Source organism: Bombina bombina, chromosome 2 (genome assembly GCF_027579735.1).
Source record: "Bombina bombina isolate aBomBom1 chromosome 2, aBomBom1.pri, whole genome shotgun sequence".
Taxonomy (NCBI): Eukaryota; Metazoa; Chordata; class Amphibia; order Anura; family Bombinatoridae; genus Bombina; species Bombina bombina.
In genome coordinates, this window is record NC_069500.1 from 1,024,333,110 (window position 1) to 1,024,350,689 (window position 17,580).

The window sequence follows — 17,580 nt, forward strand, 5'->3', positions numbered from 1 at the left end:
TTACAGTAGTACCTTACTTGGACGACATCCTGATTCAAGCGTCGTCTCTGTCAAAAGCAAAGGCTCATACGGACATCGTCCTAGCCTTTCTCAGATCTCACGGATGGAAAGTGAACAAAGAAAAAAGTTCTCTGTCCCCGTCAACAAGAGTTCCCTTCTTGGGAACAATAATAGATTCCTTAGAAATGAGGATTTTTCTGACAGAGGTCAGAAAATCAAAACTTCTAAGCTCTTGTCAAGTACTTCATTCTGTTCTTCGTCCTTCCATAGCGCAGTGCATGGAAGTAATAGGATTGATGGTTGCAGCAATGGACATAGTTCCTTTTGCACAAATTCATCTAAGACCATTACAACTGTGCATGCTCAGACAGTGGAATGGGGATTATACAGACTTGTCTCCGACGATTCAAGTAGATCAAAAGACCAGAGATTCACTCCGTTGGTGGCTGATCCTGGACAACCTGTCACAGGGAATGAGCTTCCACAGACCAGAGTGGGTCATTGTCACGACCGACGCCAGTCTGGTGGGCTGGGGCGCGGTCTGGGAACCCCTGAAAGCTCAGGGTCTATGGTCTCGGGAAGAATCTCTTCTCCCGATAAACATTCTGGAACTGAGAGCGATATTCAATGCTCTCAAAGCTTGGCCTCAACTAGCAAAGGCCAAATTCATAAGGTTTCAATCAGACAACATGACGACTGTTGCATATATCAACCATCAGGGGGGAACAAGGAGTTCCCTGGCGATGGAGGAAGTGACCAAGATAATTCAATGGGCGGAGAATCACTCCTGCCACTTGTCTGCAATCCACATCCCAGGAGTGGAAAATTGGGAAGCGGATTTTCTGAGTCGTCAGACATTCCATCCGGGGGAGTGGGAACTCCATCCGGAAATCTTTGCCCAAATAACTCAATTATGGGGCATTCCAGACATGGATCTGATGGCGTCTCGTCAGAACTTCAAGGTTCCTTGCTACGGGTCCAGATCCAGGGATCCCAAGGCGACTCTAGTAGATGCACTAGTAGCACCTTGGACCTTCAACCTAGCTTATGTATTCCCACCGTTTCCTCTCATTCCCAGGCTGGTAGCCAGGATCAATCAGGAGAGGGCTTCGGTGATCTTGATAGCTCCTGCGTGGCCACGCAGGACTTGGTATGCAGACCTGGTGAATATGTCATCGGCTCCACCATGGAAGCTACCTTTGAGACAGGACCTTCTTGTTCAAGGTCCATTCGAACATCCGAATCTGGTTTCCCTCCAACTGACGGCTTGGAGATTGAACGCTTGATTTTATCAAAGCGTGGGTTTTCAGATTCTGTAATAGATACTATGATTCAGGCTAGAAAGCCTGTAACTAGAAAAATTTACCATAAAATATGGAAAAAATATATCTGTTGGTGTGAATCTAAAGGATTCCCATGGAACAAGATAAAAATTCCTAAGATTCTATCCTTTCTACAAGAGGGTTTGGAGAAAGGATTATCTGCAAGTTCTCTGAAGGGACAGATCCCTGCTTTATCTGTTTTACTTCACAAACGGCTGGCAGCTGTGCCAGATGTTCAAGCATTTGTTCAGGCTCTGGTTAGAATCAAGCCTGTTTACAAACCTTTGACTCCTCCCTGGAGTCTAAATCTAGTTCTTTCAGTTCTTCAAGGGGTTCCGTTTGAACCCTTACATTCCGTAGATATTAAGTTATTATCTTGGAAAGTTTTGTTTTTGGTTGCAATTTCTTCTGCTAGAAGAGTTTCAGAGTTATCTGCTCTGCAGTGTTCTCCGCCCTATCTGGTGTTCCATGCAGATAAGGTGGTTTTGCGTACTAAGCCTGGTTTTCTTCCGAAAGTTGTTTCCAACAAAAATATTAACCAGGAGATAGTTGTACCTTCTTTGTGTCCGAATCCAGTTTCAAAGAAGGAACGTTTGTTACACAATTTGGACGTAGTCCGTGCTCTAAAATTCTATTTAGAGGCTACTAAGGATTTCAGACAAACATCTTCTTTGTTTGTTGTTTATTCTGGTAAAAGTAGAGGTCAAAAAGCAACTTCTACCTCTCTTTCTTTTTGGCTTAAAAGCATTATCCGATTGGCTTATGAGACTGCCGGACGGCAGCCTCCTGAAAGAATCACAGCTCACTCCACTAGGGCTGTGGCTTCCACATGGGCCTTCAAGAACGAGGCTTCTGTTGACCAGATATGTAAGGCAGCGACTTGGTCTTCACTGCACACTTTTGCCAAATTTTACAAATTTGATACTTTTGCTTCTTAGGAGGCTATTTTTGGGAGAAAGGTTTTGCAAGCCGTGGTGCCTTCCATTTAGGTGACCTGATTTGCTCCCTCCCTTCATCCGTGTCCTAAAGCTTTGGTATTGGTTCCCACAAGTAAGGATGACGCTGTGGACCGGACACACCTATGTTGGAGAAAACAGAATTTATGCTCACCTGATAAATTACTTTCTCCAACGTTGTGTCCGGTCCACGGCCCGCCCTGGTTTTTTTAATCAGGTCTGATGAATTATTTTCTCTAACTACAGTCACCACGGTATCATATGGTTTCTCCTATGCATATTTCCTCCTGTACGTCGGTCGAATGACTGGGGTAGGCGGAGCCTAGGAGGGATCATGTAACCAGCTTTGCTGGGCTCTTTGCCATTTCCTGTTGGGGAAGAGAATATCCCACAAGTAAGGATGACGCCGTGGACCGGACACACCGTTGGAGAAAGTAATTTATCAGGTAAGCATAAATTCTGTTTTTATCAAATGCTCTTGATTCCTCACACAAGGGTCACCTTTTTTAGGTTTCCAGATAGATTGTGTCACTGTCTTTGTCTCTAACAGATAAGTGATTTTTTTCTTTTTCTTTTTGGGTTCCGTCTGTCGGTACCTTCAGTCTCTATCATTTCCTTCAGTTGCTATATATGCATGGAAATTTAGGTCTTATGGCTGCAGCATTGGATTCATTTTCCTTTGCTCATTTTCATAGAAAACCTTTCCAGTTTTTTATGCTGCTTAATGGTGCAGGGATTCTAGGATTTCACTTTTTAAGTCTTCGAATTCTATGTTTATCTATCTTTGATTCGGTGGTTAAGATCACCATCATTTAGTTCTACAGGTCTCTTCGATTCTTTCAACCTGGACCATGATCTCTATAGATGCGAGTCTTTTAGGTTGGGAGGCTGTCTGATGTTCTCTGTCAGCACAAGGGGTTTGGAAATCTCAGGAGGCGAGACTACCATTTGATATTTTGGAACTCCGTGCATTCCCAGAGTTCTTCAGTTGGTTTCTTTTGAAGAAGAGACGTTTATTGTTTTTTTCAGACATTATCACATCTGTGGTGTATGTCAATCATCAGGGTGTGACTATCAGTTTTTAGACTGTGACAAAGTATCTCGGATATTTGCTTGGGCTAAATCCAGCTCCTATCTAAATTCTGGGGTCCTTTTCCCAGGTATAGACGTTTGGGAAGCGGATTATCTCTGTTAATCAAGCTTTACATCTGGGAGAATGGTCTTTACCCAGATATGTTTTTCAATTTTTCAGATGTGAGGGCTTCCAGAAATAGATCTGGTGGCCTCTCGTCTTAACAAGGAATTTCCCAGGGGCCTATTTCAGGTCCAGGGATCCTCAGGTGGAAGTAGCGTATGCTTTGACACTTCCTTGGAATTATCATTCTGTCTATATCTTCCGCCTCTAGTTCTTCAAAAATTCTAATGGAGCGTTTGTTTGTATTGCTGGTGTTCCAGCATGGCCTCACAGGTTTTGGTATGTGGATCTCATTCGGATGGCCAGTTGCCAACCTTGGACATTTCCGTTAAGACCAGACCTTCTATCTCAAGGCCCATTTTTCCATCAGGATCTCAAATCATTTAATTTGAAGATATGGAGATTGAACGTTTGATTCTTAGTCATAGAGGTTTCTCTGACTCAGTGATTAATACTATGTTACAGGTTTGTAAATCTGTCTCTAGAAAGATTTATTATCGGGTTTGGAAGACTTTCATTTCTTGGTGTTCTTCTCATAAATTCTTTTGGCATTCTTTTAGAATTCCTAGAATTTTACAATTTTTCAGGTTGGTTTTGTCTGCAAGTTATTTGAAAGGACAAATCTCTACTCTTTCTGTTCTTTTTTCACAGAAAGATTGCTATTCATTCTGATATTCATTGTTTTGTGCAGGCTTTGGTTTGTATCAAGCCTGTCATTAAGTCAATATCTCCTCCTTGGAGTCTCAATTTGGTACTGAGGGCTTTACAGGCTCCTCCGTTTGAACCTTTGCGTTCTCTGGACATTAAAATTACTTTCTTGGAAAGTATTGTTCCTTTTGGTTATCTCTTCTGCTAGAAGAGTTTCTGAGTTTTCTGCTCTTTCTTGTGGATCTCCTTTTCTGATTTTTCATCAGGGTAAGGCAGTGTTCCTTCCTGTTATTCATTATTTTGTTCAGGTTCATTAAGCCAATTTCTCCTCCTTGGAGTTTTAATTTGGTTCTAAAGGCTTTACCGGCTCTTCTTTGTGAGCATATGTTTTCTCTAGACATTATTTACTTTCATGGAAAGTATTGTTCTTTTTTGACATCTCTTCAGCTAGAACAATTTTTAATTATCTGTTCTTTCTTGTGAGTCTCCTTTTTCTGATTTTTTCATCAGGATAAGGTGGTTTTTGCTATCCTCATTTCAATTTTTACCTAAAGTTGTGATTTCTATCAACATTAGGGAGGAATTATTGTCTTTTACTAAGACTTCTTTGGTAAGACTCTTACATTCTTTGGATATGGTAAGAGTTTTGAAATCTTATGTTGAAGCTATTCAGATTTCAGATAGTCTTCTAGTCTATTTGTTATCTTTTCTGGTGTTAGGAAGGTCAAAAGGCTTCTGCCATTTATTTGGCATCTTGCTTAAACTTTTGATTCATCATGCTTATTTGGAGTCGGGTGGATTCCCGCCTCAGAGGATTATGGCTCATTCTACTAGGTAAGTTTCTACTTCCTGGGCTTTTTAAGAATGAAGCTTCTGTTGATCAGATTTGCAAAGCAATGACTTGGTCTTCTTTGCATACTTTTACTATGTTCTACCATTTTGATGTTTTCTCTTCTTTAGAAGCAGTTTTGGTAGAATGGTACTTCAGGCAGCGGTTTCAGTTTGATTCTTCTGCTTATATTTTCAGTTTTTTTCATTATAAAAATTGAAACTTTTTTTTTTTATTTGGGTAGTGGATTAATTTTTCAGCGGAATTGGCTGTCTTTATTTTATCCCTCCCTCTCTAGTGACTCTTGCGTGGAAGTTCCACAACTTGATTATTTATTATCCCATACGTCACTAGCTCATGGACTCTTGCTAATTACATGAAAGAAAACATAATTTATGTAAGAACTTACCTGATAAATTCATTTCTTTCATATTAGCAAGAGTCCATGAGGCCCACCCTTTTTTGTGGTGGTTATGATTTTTTGTATAAAGCACAATTATTCCAATTCCTTATTTTTTTTTGATGCTTTCGCTCCTTTTTTATCACCCCACTTCTTGGCTATTCGTTAAACTGAATTGTGGGTGTGGTGAGGGGTGTATTTATAGGCATTTTAAGGTTTGGTAAACTTTGCCCCTCCTGGTAGGAATGTATATCCCATACGTCACTAGCTCATGGACTCTTGCTAATATGAAAGAAATGAATTTATCAGGTAAGTTCTTACATAAATTATGTTTTTTCCTCCTTGTCTACTTAAAAAATTATTCCCAGTACCTGACTCTCAATTAGATTTGTGGGGCTCCATTCCGAAGGTGGATGGCGCTATCTCCACACTGGCTAAGCATACTACTATCCCTCTGGAGGATAGGTCTCCTTTTAGAGAGCCTATGGATAAAATAATGGAAACTTTTCTAAGGAAGATGTTTCAACATACCAGGTTTTTATTTCAACCGGCGGCAGCTGTAGCCGCGGTTGCTGGAGCAGCTACCTACTGGTGCAACACACTGTCGGAGCTCATTGAGATGAGACTCCCCTTGAGGATATTCAGGAGGTAATTAAAGCACTGAGAATTGCTAACCTCCTTCATCTGGGATGCGAATATGCAGCTTATTTGCATAAATGCAAAGGCTGCTGGCTTTGTGGTTCTAGCCCGCCGGGCTCTCTGGTTGAAGCCTTGGTCTGCGGATGTGACTTCTAAATCCAGACTCCTTTCTCTTCCCTTCAAGGGAAGATTTTATTCGGTCCAGGGCCGGAAGCGTACCTGATTGTTCTTTGATAACTTCCAAAAGTAGTCAGATTGCGTTCGGCACATCTGGAGTGACGTAAGCATCGATCTGTGTCGGACTGAGTCCGGCGGATCGTAGTTTACGTCACAAAATTCTACTTTTGCCGGTCTGTAGGGCTTGATAAATATGGCGAATCAGCCTCGCCACAAATACGCTGCGGAATTCCAGCGTATTTGCGGTTGACGGCTTTATAAGTAGAGGCCTTAGTCTTAGCCAAGAAGAGGGTTCTCTGAGAGTGTTATCGACACTCTGGTTCAAGCTTGTGAGCCAGTTATTCATCTATCTACCATAAAGTTTGGAGGACTTACTTGTACTGGTTTGAAGAGCCTGGCTTTTCCTGGCATAAGGTTAAGGTTGCCAGAATTTTATCTTTTCTCCAGGATGGACTGGAGAATGGTCCATCTGCTAGTTCCCTGAAGGGACAGATATCGGCCCTGTCTGTTTTACTGAACAAAAGATTGGCTGAGCTTCCGTATGTTCAGTCCTTTGTTAAGGCTCTGGCTAGGATTAGACCAGTATTTAGCCTCAATCTCGTTCTTAGTGTTTTCCAGCAAGCTCCGTTTGAGCCTATGCATACTGTTGACACTAAATTGTTATCTTGGAAGGTAGTTCTTTTGTTGGCTATTGCCTCTGCGCGCAGAGTTTCTGAGATTTCTGCTTTGCAATGTGATCCCCTTATCTGGTTTTCACACTAAACTAGGGTTCCTCCCTAAGGTGGTGTCGAATTGTAACATTAATCAAGAAATTGTTGTTCCTTCCTTGTGTCCTAATCCTTCTTCAGCGAAGGAACGATTGCTTCACAACCTAGATGTGGTTCGTGCCTTAAAGTTTCAGGATACTAAGGAATTCAGACAATCTTTCTCTTTGTTTATGTGGGGAAGCCTAAGGGGCAGAAGGCTACTATGACTTCTCTATCTTTCTGGTTGAGGAGTGTCTTCGGCTTAGCTTATGAGACAGCGGGACGGCAGCCTCCTGAGAGGATAACGGCTCATTCCTCTAGAGCAGTGGCTTCCTCTTGGGCTTTTAAGAACGAAGCCTCAATGGATTAGATTTGTAAGGCGACTACCTGGTCCTCCTTACACACTTTTTCTAAATTTTGCAAGTCTTATGTGTTTGCTTCGGGTAAAGCAGCTTTTGGGAGAAAAGTTTTGCAGGCTGTGGTGCCCTCAGAATAGGGTTCACCTCTTTTTTCTGTTCACTCCCGTTATTCATTGTGTCCCCTGGAGCTTGGGTATAGTTTTCGCAACAGTAAGGAATTAAGTTGTGGACTCTCCCTGCCTTATGGAAGGAAAACATAATTTATGCTTACCAGGTAAATTCCTTTCTTTCCTGGCAGGTAGAGTCCACGACCCCGCCCGTAATTTATTTTTCTGATGGGCAGCTCCCTTTTTATATTTCTTCTGGCACCTTTTATACCCTGATGTTTCTACTACTTTTCCTTGTTCCCTCGTTAGAATGACTGGGGGATAGGGGAAGTGGGAGGGATATTTGTCTTTGGTGGGGGTGTCTTTGCCTCCTCCTGGTGGCCAGGTGTTGTATTTCCCAACAGTAAGGAATGAAGTCATGGACTCTCCCTGCCAGGAAGGGAAGGAATTTATCTGGTAAGCATAAATAGTTTTTGCCCTTTTTGGGTTCTTTTGGGGTTGCAGATTTAGTTTCTCATTGAGAACAGATGTCTTAAACTTTTATGTTTCATTATTCGTGGACTACAGCTTGGCTATTAGTTCCCAGGACCTATAGATTGTGGACTCTTGTTGTATTTGGCTATACATTAGACTGAGGTACCTATGAGGTGGGAGGGGTTTTATAAAGCTGTTGGGGTTTGGGATTCTTTGCCTTCTAGTGGTAGGGAAGAATAATTCACAAGAGTAAAGGATTGTGGACTCTCAGACCATAAAAGAGATTAATTTAACAGGTAAGCATAAATTATGTTATTCCGGGCCCTTGAAAGTTTACTTGCCATACCTTCACCGCCATCCTCTTCTTTTATGATGTTTTCCTCTCCAAAGCTGCATCACATGCTTGTGCATAGGTCAGAATTATGTAATATTAATTCCTATGGTTACTGTCCCTTTAAGGGTGAGATATCCAACATGTTATAACTGCTGTATGACTTTATCATGAAGAAATGCTATTTATGGAAAGAAGTGCTACTACTGCCTGTTTTCTTACACTAAAAACTAATTTTACCACAGATAATTGGTTCAATGATGGATTAACTTTGTACCTCTTTTACTATGGTTTTCTTTTTTTTTTTTTTCCTTTTATGGTTACACAGCATTAACTTATCACATCTATTCTTTTCCTTTTAAGTAGTTTAAAGGAATATGAAACCCAAAAAATGTTCTTTTGTCATTCATACAGAGCATACAATTTTAAATTTAGTTTCTAATTTACTTCTATTATCAAATTTTCTTTGTTCCCATGATATTCTGTGTTGGAGACACCTAGGTAGACATTTGGAGCACTTCATGTCAGGATATAGTGCTGCCATCTAGTGGTCTTGCAAAACTGCTGCCATTGAGTGCTCCAAAAATTGGTTGGCTCTTAAACATAGGTCCCTGCTTTTCACCACAAAAAAACCAAGAGAATGAAGAACAATTGATAATAAAAGTAAATTAGAAAGTTGTTTAAAATTGTTGATCTTTCTGAACCATACAAGAAAAATTTTGCGTTTTTATATCCCTTTAAAATTCACGAGGCCTTGAAGGATGTTGCAATTTCAAACACATTTGACTTTTATCTTACTTATCCTGACACATAGTATAATGGCAAAAAACTATCTTCTCATTAACAAACTGGTCAGGACAATTGTGTTGAGAATAAATATTTTTAACTGCAGCATAGTGTCAAACTACAACTTCCAGCATCATTATTTTTAAACCCAGCGGAGACTGCATTGCAGTCATATTTATTTATTTTTTATGTTATTCCTTCCAATAATTCAAACCTCTGATGGAGTGACACACGTTTCATTACTGCTGCCTGTATAACTTACTATTTATTTCTGACATTAGATCATTGGATATACAGTACATATGTGCCTGTGACAGTATATTTATTGAGTTATACAGGCATCCACATTGAACAACGTGTGGTTGCCTAAAAAGAGGGGGGAGATTAACCATGACTTTTTTTTTTAAACTGGTCACGTCTCCCTGCTACTTAGGAAAGTGGATCAGTTTTGTTGGTGAAACAAGAGTCTTATACTTTGCAGTTTTCCGTAACAAAATAGTTATATGTTTTTTGTTGTTTCTTTGCTTTTCCTTACAGAAAAAAACAACAAAACAAAACAAAAAAGCAAAAAAAAAAAAAACCTCTAGAGCAGTAGTAAAGGGACATTAAAACTACTCACTGTTTTATTGAATTTCATCCTGTTCCTGCAGCCCTTTTTAATTCAGATTTCCTGTTTTAATAGCTTAAATGTGCCCGATACTAAAACTCAGCCTCTTTGTACTGGGGGCTGCCATCTTGGAGCTCAAGTATTCTCACAGCCTGTGACAGTAGCAGTGAGCATTTACATATTTATACAGTTGTCAAAAAGATGACGACCTTATTAAGTGCTTCAGGCGTGGGTGCATGATACAAAGCAGGAGCTGTACATTTTTGTATTGGCTGCATTGCTCTCTATTATTGTTGAGGGCTAACTCTCTCAGAAGGTGTGGTGTTTAAATACTGGCTAATGTGCCCTCACAGGATATGTGCATATGATACAGAAAAAACAACAATAACTTTTATTAGAAGCAGTTTTGCTAATAGAAGGATATTGCAAACATTTTTCTATTTCAAATTGAAACCTATGCACATTTCATTTTTGACCTTTCTATCCCTTTTAATAGATGTTTTTTTTAACCCTAGTTGTTTTTAGGAAGAATATGGAGTTTGTAGGATAATAATGTCATTACACTGAGTTTTTATAACCATTTAAATAAAAGTTATGTTTTTTTTTATTTAATGAGAGTAGAGTGTCTTGTAATTCTGTGGACTACTCTAATTTTGATTTAATATAGAAATAGTACATTTCACTGGCTGTATGGTAAGAAGACGTGCTTGCCTCACTAATACGTTGATATGATTTCTTACAAGGATTGACTCATCATTAGGGCTGCTGCTGGTTTGCAGTTGTTTTTAATGAATGCATGTACTTATCCCGGTGCACTGTTGCCCTACTCACTTTGTTTACTTTATATGTGGTTTTAAAGGACTGGTGCCTGAAGATTCAGGGGAAAATGTTGAAGATGAATCGAGCACAGAAGATGCAAAGTTGCAAGACCTTCCCCCATGCTGGGGATTAGACATTGTTTGTGGAAAAGGAACAGATTTTAACTATGGGCCATGGGCTGATAGACAAAGGTAAATGTAAAATTTTCTCCTGTTAAGTGTAGTCAGTCCACGGGTCATCATTACTTATGGGATATTAACTCCTCCCCAACAGGAAGTGCAAGAGGATCACCCAAGCAGAGCTGCTATATAGCTCCTCCCCTCTACGTCACACCCAGTCATTCTCTTGCACCCAACTAATAGATAGGATGTGTGAGAGGACTGTGGTGATTAAACTTAGTTTTTTATATCTTCAATCAAAAGTTTGTTATTTTAAACGACACCGGAGTGTGTTGTTTCCTTCTCAGGCAGAATTTGAAGAAGAATCTACCTGAGTTTTTGTATATGATCTTAGCGGACGTAACTAAGATCCGTTTGCTGTTCTCGGCCATTCTGAGGAGTAAGGTAACTTCAGATCAGGGGACAGCGGGCAGGTTCACATGCAAAGAGGTATGTTACAGTATATTATTTTCTAAGGAATGGAATTGACTTTGAAAATACTGCTAATACCGATATAATGTAAGTACAGCCTTAAATGCAGTAGTAGCAACTGGTATCAGGCTGACATGTATATATGTTAACACTTAAGTATTTCTGGGGAATGGCACTTCACTGGGAACATACTGTATGCATATATCTTTTAGCCTAACTTGCAGTGGGAGCGACTAGCAGCAGGCTTTTTAAAGACATTTCATATATTTGATTTTAAACGTTTGCTGGCATGTTAAATCGTTTAATTATCTGAGGTACTTGGTGAAAATTGTTTTGGGCTTTATTTTCCACATGGCTGTCGTTGTTTTAAATTAAAACAGTTTACTGAGCTCCCCTCACTGTTGTAGTGTGAGTGGGAGGGGCCTATTTTGGCGCTTTTACTACGCATCAGAAATTCAGTCACAGTCTGTCTTTTTCTCCCTGCATGATCCAGGACGTCTCCACAGAGCTCAGGGGTCTTCAAAACTAGTTTTGAGGGAGGTAATCACTCACAGCAGACCTGTGAGACTGTGCTTGACTGTGATAAAAACGTTTATATTGTCAATTGTTATACGTTTTTTTCTGATATTAAGGGTTAATCATCCATTGCTAATATGTGCAATCCTTTGCTAATTTTGGTTTATATAACTAATCCGGTTCATTGTTATTCAACTGTGACAGTTTTTGTGTGCTTCTTAAAGGCACAGTAACGTTTTTACATATTGCTTGTAAATTTAGTTGAAAAGTATTTCCAAGCTTGCTAGTCTAATTGCTAGTTTGTTTAAACATGTCTGACTCAGAGGAAACTCTTTGTGCAATATGTTCAAAAGCCGAGGTGGAGCCCAATAGAAATTTATGTACTAATTGCATTGATGCTACTTTAAATAAAAGTCAATCTGTACATGTTAAGCAACATTCACCAGACAACGAGAGGGAAGTTATGCCGACTAACTTGCCTCACGTGTCAGTACCTGCATCTCCCGCTCAGGAGGTGCGTGATATTGTAACGCCAAGTACATCAGGGCGGCCATTACAAATCACTTTACAAGACATGGCTAATGTTATGACTGAAGTTTTGTCTAAATTGCCAGAACTTAGAGGTAAACGAGATCACTCTGGGATGAGAACAGAGTATACTGATAATGCTAGGGCCATGTCTGATACTGCGTCACAATATGCAGAGCATGAGGACGGAGAGCTTCATTCTGCGGATGACGGATCTGATCCAAATAAATTGGATTCAGACATTTCAAATTTTAAGTTTAAGCTGGAAAACCTCCGTGTGTTGCTAGGGGAGGTGTTAGCGGCTCTGAATGATTGTAACACAGTTGCAATCCCAGAGAAAATGTGTAGGTTGGATAAATATTTTGCGGTACCGACGAGTACTGACGTTTTTCCTATACCTAAGAGACTTACTGAAATTATTACTAAGGAGTGGGACAGACCCGGTGTGCCTTTCTCACCCCCTCCTATATTCAGAAAAATGTTTCCAATAGACGCCACCACACGGGACTTATGGCAAACGGTCCCTAAGGTGGAGGGAGCAGTTTCTACTTTAGCTAAGCGTACCACTATCCCGGTTGGAGGATAGCTGTGCTTTTTCAGATCCAATGGATAAAAAGTTAGAGGGTTACCTTAAGAAAATGTTTGTTCAACAAGGTTTTATATTACAACCCCTTGCATGCATTGCGCCTGTCACGGCTGCGGCTGCATTTTGGTTTGAGTCTCTGGAAGACACCCTTGACTCAGCGACATTAGATGAGATTTCACTTAAGCTTAAAACCCTTAAGCTAGCTAATTCATTTATTTCTGATGCCGTAGTACATTTAACTAAACTTACGGCTAAGAATTCCGGATTCGCCATTCAGGCACGCAGAGCGCTGTGGCTAAAATCCTGGTCAGCTGATGTAACTTCTAAATCGAAATTACTGAACATACCTTTCAAGGGGCAGACTTTATTCGGGCCCGGTTTGAAAGAAATTATCGCTGATATTACGGGAGGTAAAGGCCATGCCCTGCCTCAAGACAGAGCCAAACCTAGGGCTAGACAGTCTAATTTTCGTGCCTTTCGTAACTTCAAGGCAGGAGCAGCATCAACTTCCTCTGCTCCAAAACAGGAAGGAGCTGTTGCTCGCTACAGACAAGGCTGGAAACCTAACCAGACCTGGAACAAGGGCAAGCAGGCCAGAAAACCTGCTGCTGCCCCTAAGACAGCATGAAGTGAGGGCCCCCGATCCGGAAACGGATCTAGTGGGGGGCAGACTCTCTCTCTTCGCCCAGGCTTGGGCAAGAGATGTCCAGGATCCCTGGGCGTTGGAGATCATATCTCAGGGATATCTTCTGGACTTCAAAGCTTCTCCTCCACAAGGGAGATTTCACCTTTCAAGGTTGTCAACAAACCAGATAAAGAAAGAGGCGTTTCTACGCTGTGTACAATACCTTTTACTAATGGGAGTGATCCACCCAGTTCCGCGGTCGGAACACGGACAAGGGTTTTACTCAAATCTGTTTGTGGTTCCCAAAAAAGAGGGAACCTTCAGACCAATATTGGATTTAAAGATCCTAAACAAATTCCTAAGAGTTCCATCGTTCAAGATGGAAACTATTCGGACAATCTTACCCATGATCCAAAGAGGTCAGTACATGACCACAGTGGATTTAAAGGATGCTTACCTTCACATACCGATTCACAGAGAACATTACCGGTATCTAAGGTTTGCCTTCCTAGACAGGCATTACCAGTTTGTAGCTCTTCCCTTCGGGTTGGCTACGGCTCCAAGAATCTTTACAAAGGTTCTGGGCTCTCTTCTGGCGGTACTAAGACCGCGAGGAATTTCGGTAGCTCCGTACCTAGACGACATTCTGATACAAGCGTCAAGCTTTCAAACTGCCAAGTCTCATACAGAGTTAGTACTGGCTTTTCTAAGGTCGCATGGGTGGAAAGTGAACAAGGAGAAGAGTTATCTCTTACCACTCACAAGAGTTCCCTTCTTGGGGACTCTTATAGATTCTGTAGAAATGAAAATTTACCTGACAGAGGACAGGTTAACAAAGCTTCTAAATGCTTGCCGTGTCCTTCATTCCATTCAACACCCGTCAGTGGCTCAATGCATGGAGGTAATCGGCTTAATGGTAGCGGCAATGGACATAGTTCCTTTTGCACGCCTGCACCTCAGACCGCTGCAATTGTGCATGCTAAGTCAGTGGAATGGGGATTACTCAGATTTGTCCCCTACGCTGAATCTGGATCAGGAGACCAGAGATTCTCTTCTATGGTGGCTTTCTCGGCCGCATCTGTCCAGGGGGATGCCCTTCAGCAGACCAGACTGGACAATTGTAACTACAGACGCCAGCCTTCTAGGTTGGGGCGCTGTCTGGAATTCCCTGAAGGCTCAGGGATCATGGACTCAAGAGGAGAGTCTCCTTCCAATAAACATTCTGGAATTGAGAGCAGTTCTCAATGCTCTACTGGCTTGGCCTCAGTTAGCAACTCTGAGGTTTATCAGGTTTCAGTCGGACAACATCACGACTGTGGCTTACATCAACCATCAGGGAGGGACAAGAAGTTCCCTAGCGATGATGGAAGTATCAAAGATAATTCGCTGGGCAGAGTCTCACTCTTGCCACCTGTCAGCGATCCACATCCCAGGAGTGGACAACTGGGAGGCGGATTTCCTAAGTCGCCAGACTTTTCATCCGGGGGAGTGGGAACTTCATCCGGAGGTCTTTGCCCAAATACTTCGACGTTGGGGCAAACCAGATATGGATCTCATGGCGTCTCGCCAGAACGCCAAGCTTCCTCGTTACGGGTCCAGGTCCAGGGACCCGGGAGCGGTCCTGATAGATGCCTTGACAGCACCTTGGACCTTCAGGATGGCTTATGTGTTTCCACCATTCCCGATGCTTCCTCGTTTGATTGCAAGGATCAAACAGGAGAAAGCATCAGTGATTCTAATAGCGCCTGCGTGGCCACGCAGGACCTGGTATGCAGATCTAGTGGACATGTCATCCTGTCCACCTTGGTCTCTGCCTCTGAGACAGGACCTTCTAATTCAGGGTCCTTTCAAACATCAAAACCTAATTTCTCTGAAGCTAACTGCATGGAAATTGAACGCTTAATTTTATCAAAGCGTGGATTTTCAGAGCCAGTAATTGATACCTTAATACAGGCTAGGAAACCTGTTACCAGGAAAATTTACCATAAGATATGGCGTAAATATTTACACTGGTGCGAATCCAAGGGTTACTCATGGAGTAAGGTTAGGATTCCTAGGATATTGTCTTTTCTACAAGAAGGTTTAGAAAAGGGTTTATCTGCTAGTTCGTTAAAGGGACAGATCTCAGCTCTGTCCATCCTTTTACACAAGCGTCTGTCAGAAGTTCCAGACGTTCAGGCTTTTTGTCAGGCTTTGGCCAGGATTAAGCCTGTGTTTAAATCTGTTGCTCCGCCGTGGAGCTTAAACTTAGTTATTAACGTTTTACAGGGTGTTCCGTTTGAACCCCTTCACTCCATTGATATCAAGCTGTTATCTTGGAAAGTTCTGTTTTTAATGGCTATTTCCTCGGCTCGTAGAGTCTCTGAATTATCAGCCTTACATTGTGATTCTCCGTATCTGATTTTTCATTCAGATAAGGTAGTTCTGCGTACTAAACCTGGGTTCTTACCTAAGGTAGTCACTAACAAGAATATCAATCAAGAGATTGTTGTTCCATCATTGTGTCCTAACCCTTCCTCAAAGAAGGAACGACTTCTGCACAATCTAGATGTAGTCCGTGCCCTGAAATTTTATTTACAGGCAACTAAAGATTTTCGACAAACTTCTTCCCTGTTTGTCGTTTATTCTGGACAGAGGAGAGGTCAAAAAGCATCTGCTACCTCTCTATCCTTTTGGCTTCGTAGCATAATACGTTTAGCCTATGAGACTGCTGGACAGCAACCTCTTGAAAGGATTACAGCTCATTCTACTAGAGCTGTGGCTTCCACTTGGGCCTTTAAGAACGAGGCCTCTGTTGAACAGATTTGCAAGGCTGCAACTTGGTCTTCTCTTCATACTTTTTCCAAATTTTACAAATTTGACACTTTTTGCTTCTTCGGAGGCTGTTTTTGGGAGAAAGGTTCTTCAGGCAGTGGTTCCTTCCGTATAGAGATCCTGCCTGTCCCTCCCGTCATCCGTGTACTTAGCTTTGGTATTGGTATCCCATAAGTAATGATGACCCGTGGACTGACTACACTTAACAGGAGAAAACATAATTTATGCTTACCTGATAAATTCCTTTCTCCTGTAGTGTAGTCAGTCCACGGCCCGCCCTGTTTTTTAAGGCAGGTCTAAATTTTTTAATTATACTCCAGTCACCACTGCACCCTATAGTTTCTCCTTTCTCGTTTGGTTCCTGGTCGAATGACTGGGTGTGACGTAGAGGGGAGGAGCTATATAGCAGCTCTGCTTGGGTGATCCTCTTGCACTTCCTGTTGGGGAGGAGTTAATATCCCATAAGTAATGATGACCCGTGGACTGACTACACTACAGGAGAAAGGAATTTATCAGGTAAGCATAAATTATGTTGTTTAAACATAAATAATTTTGTATCTACATGTAAAATTTTTATAGGTAAATGTTTTCAATTTTTTTAGTGTATGGACAGATGTCTACATTTGTATGTCTTTAATTTAGAAAAGTATATATCATAAAATGTCTGTTGATCGTAATATGAAAAGATAAGTGCCATTTTACATTTTCCTGAAAACTTTTTTTTTTTTTTTTACAACTAATACTTATTGGTTCTTACTATTTAAAACAAATGCACGCTTTCAACGTTACTGGGTTTAATGCTCAGTTAGGGAGCATGTCCAAACGCATCAGCACTTGAAATGCAGAGAAATTGGATTTCATTATGGCCGCACCCCTGATTAAAGGGAGGCGGAGAACAACCTCAAGGTGTTTCGTTCTCTGTAAAAAGTATGTTTTAACAATAAAGTAACTCAATGATATGTGAAGTCTTTTAATTTTGAAATTAAATGTGAGGAAATAGTTTGCTTAACGGGTCGTTGACAAATGCAGATGAGTGTAAAGCTGTTATTAGAACTGTGATTCAAATATTATTTTCTAAGAATTTAAACATTTTGCTGTGTTGTATATTTTGTGCATTCTGTGGAAACCTTTGTGCTTTATGTTTTTAAAAGTTCCTTATTTACTTCCCTTTTAGGGACTGTTTGTGGAAATTTTTCTTCCCTCCAGACTACCAGATAATGAAAGTTTCAGAACCATCCCAGCCTGGAAAACTTAGGCAAATACAAGCATTTGAACTAAGGATGAACATCATAGCAAACGCAACAATAGATCTGCTTTTTACCAAAAACAGTGTAAGTATGTTTTCTAAACTGTATAAAACAATCTAGCAGATACTTAGTAAATATACAATAACTTGGTACTATACATTTACAATAAATACACTTCAGAGAGTAAAGATGTTCCTGATGTCTAAACAGGTGCACAGGTGAAATAATCAGTTGATCAGTAACCATAGTTACTAACCTGCTCTCACCCATCAGCTGCTT

At 41.0% G+C, this 17,580-nt stretch overlaps 1 protein-coding gene across 8 annotated transcripts in view; it reads left to right on the forward strand.

The window, feature by feature from the left end:
- The window catches only part of BLTP1 (bridge-like lipid transfer protein family member 1), a 1,044,923-nt gene that overhangs the window by 284,133 nt on the left and 743,210 nt on the right, over positions 1-17,580 (forward strand). For all 8 annotated transcript variants that reach the window (XM_053703615.1, XM_053703613.1, XM_053703617.1 and 5 more), the window contains 2 exons: positions 10,436-10,586; positions 17,229-17,385. In XM_053703615.1, coding sequence (XP_053559590.1) covers positions 10,436-10,586; positions 17,229-17,385 — 308 coding nt within the window. The remainder of the gene's footprint in view (positions 1-10,435; positions 10,587-17,228; positions 17,386-17,580) is intronic.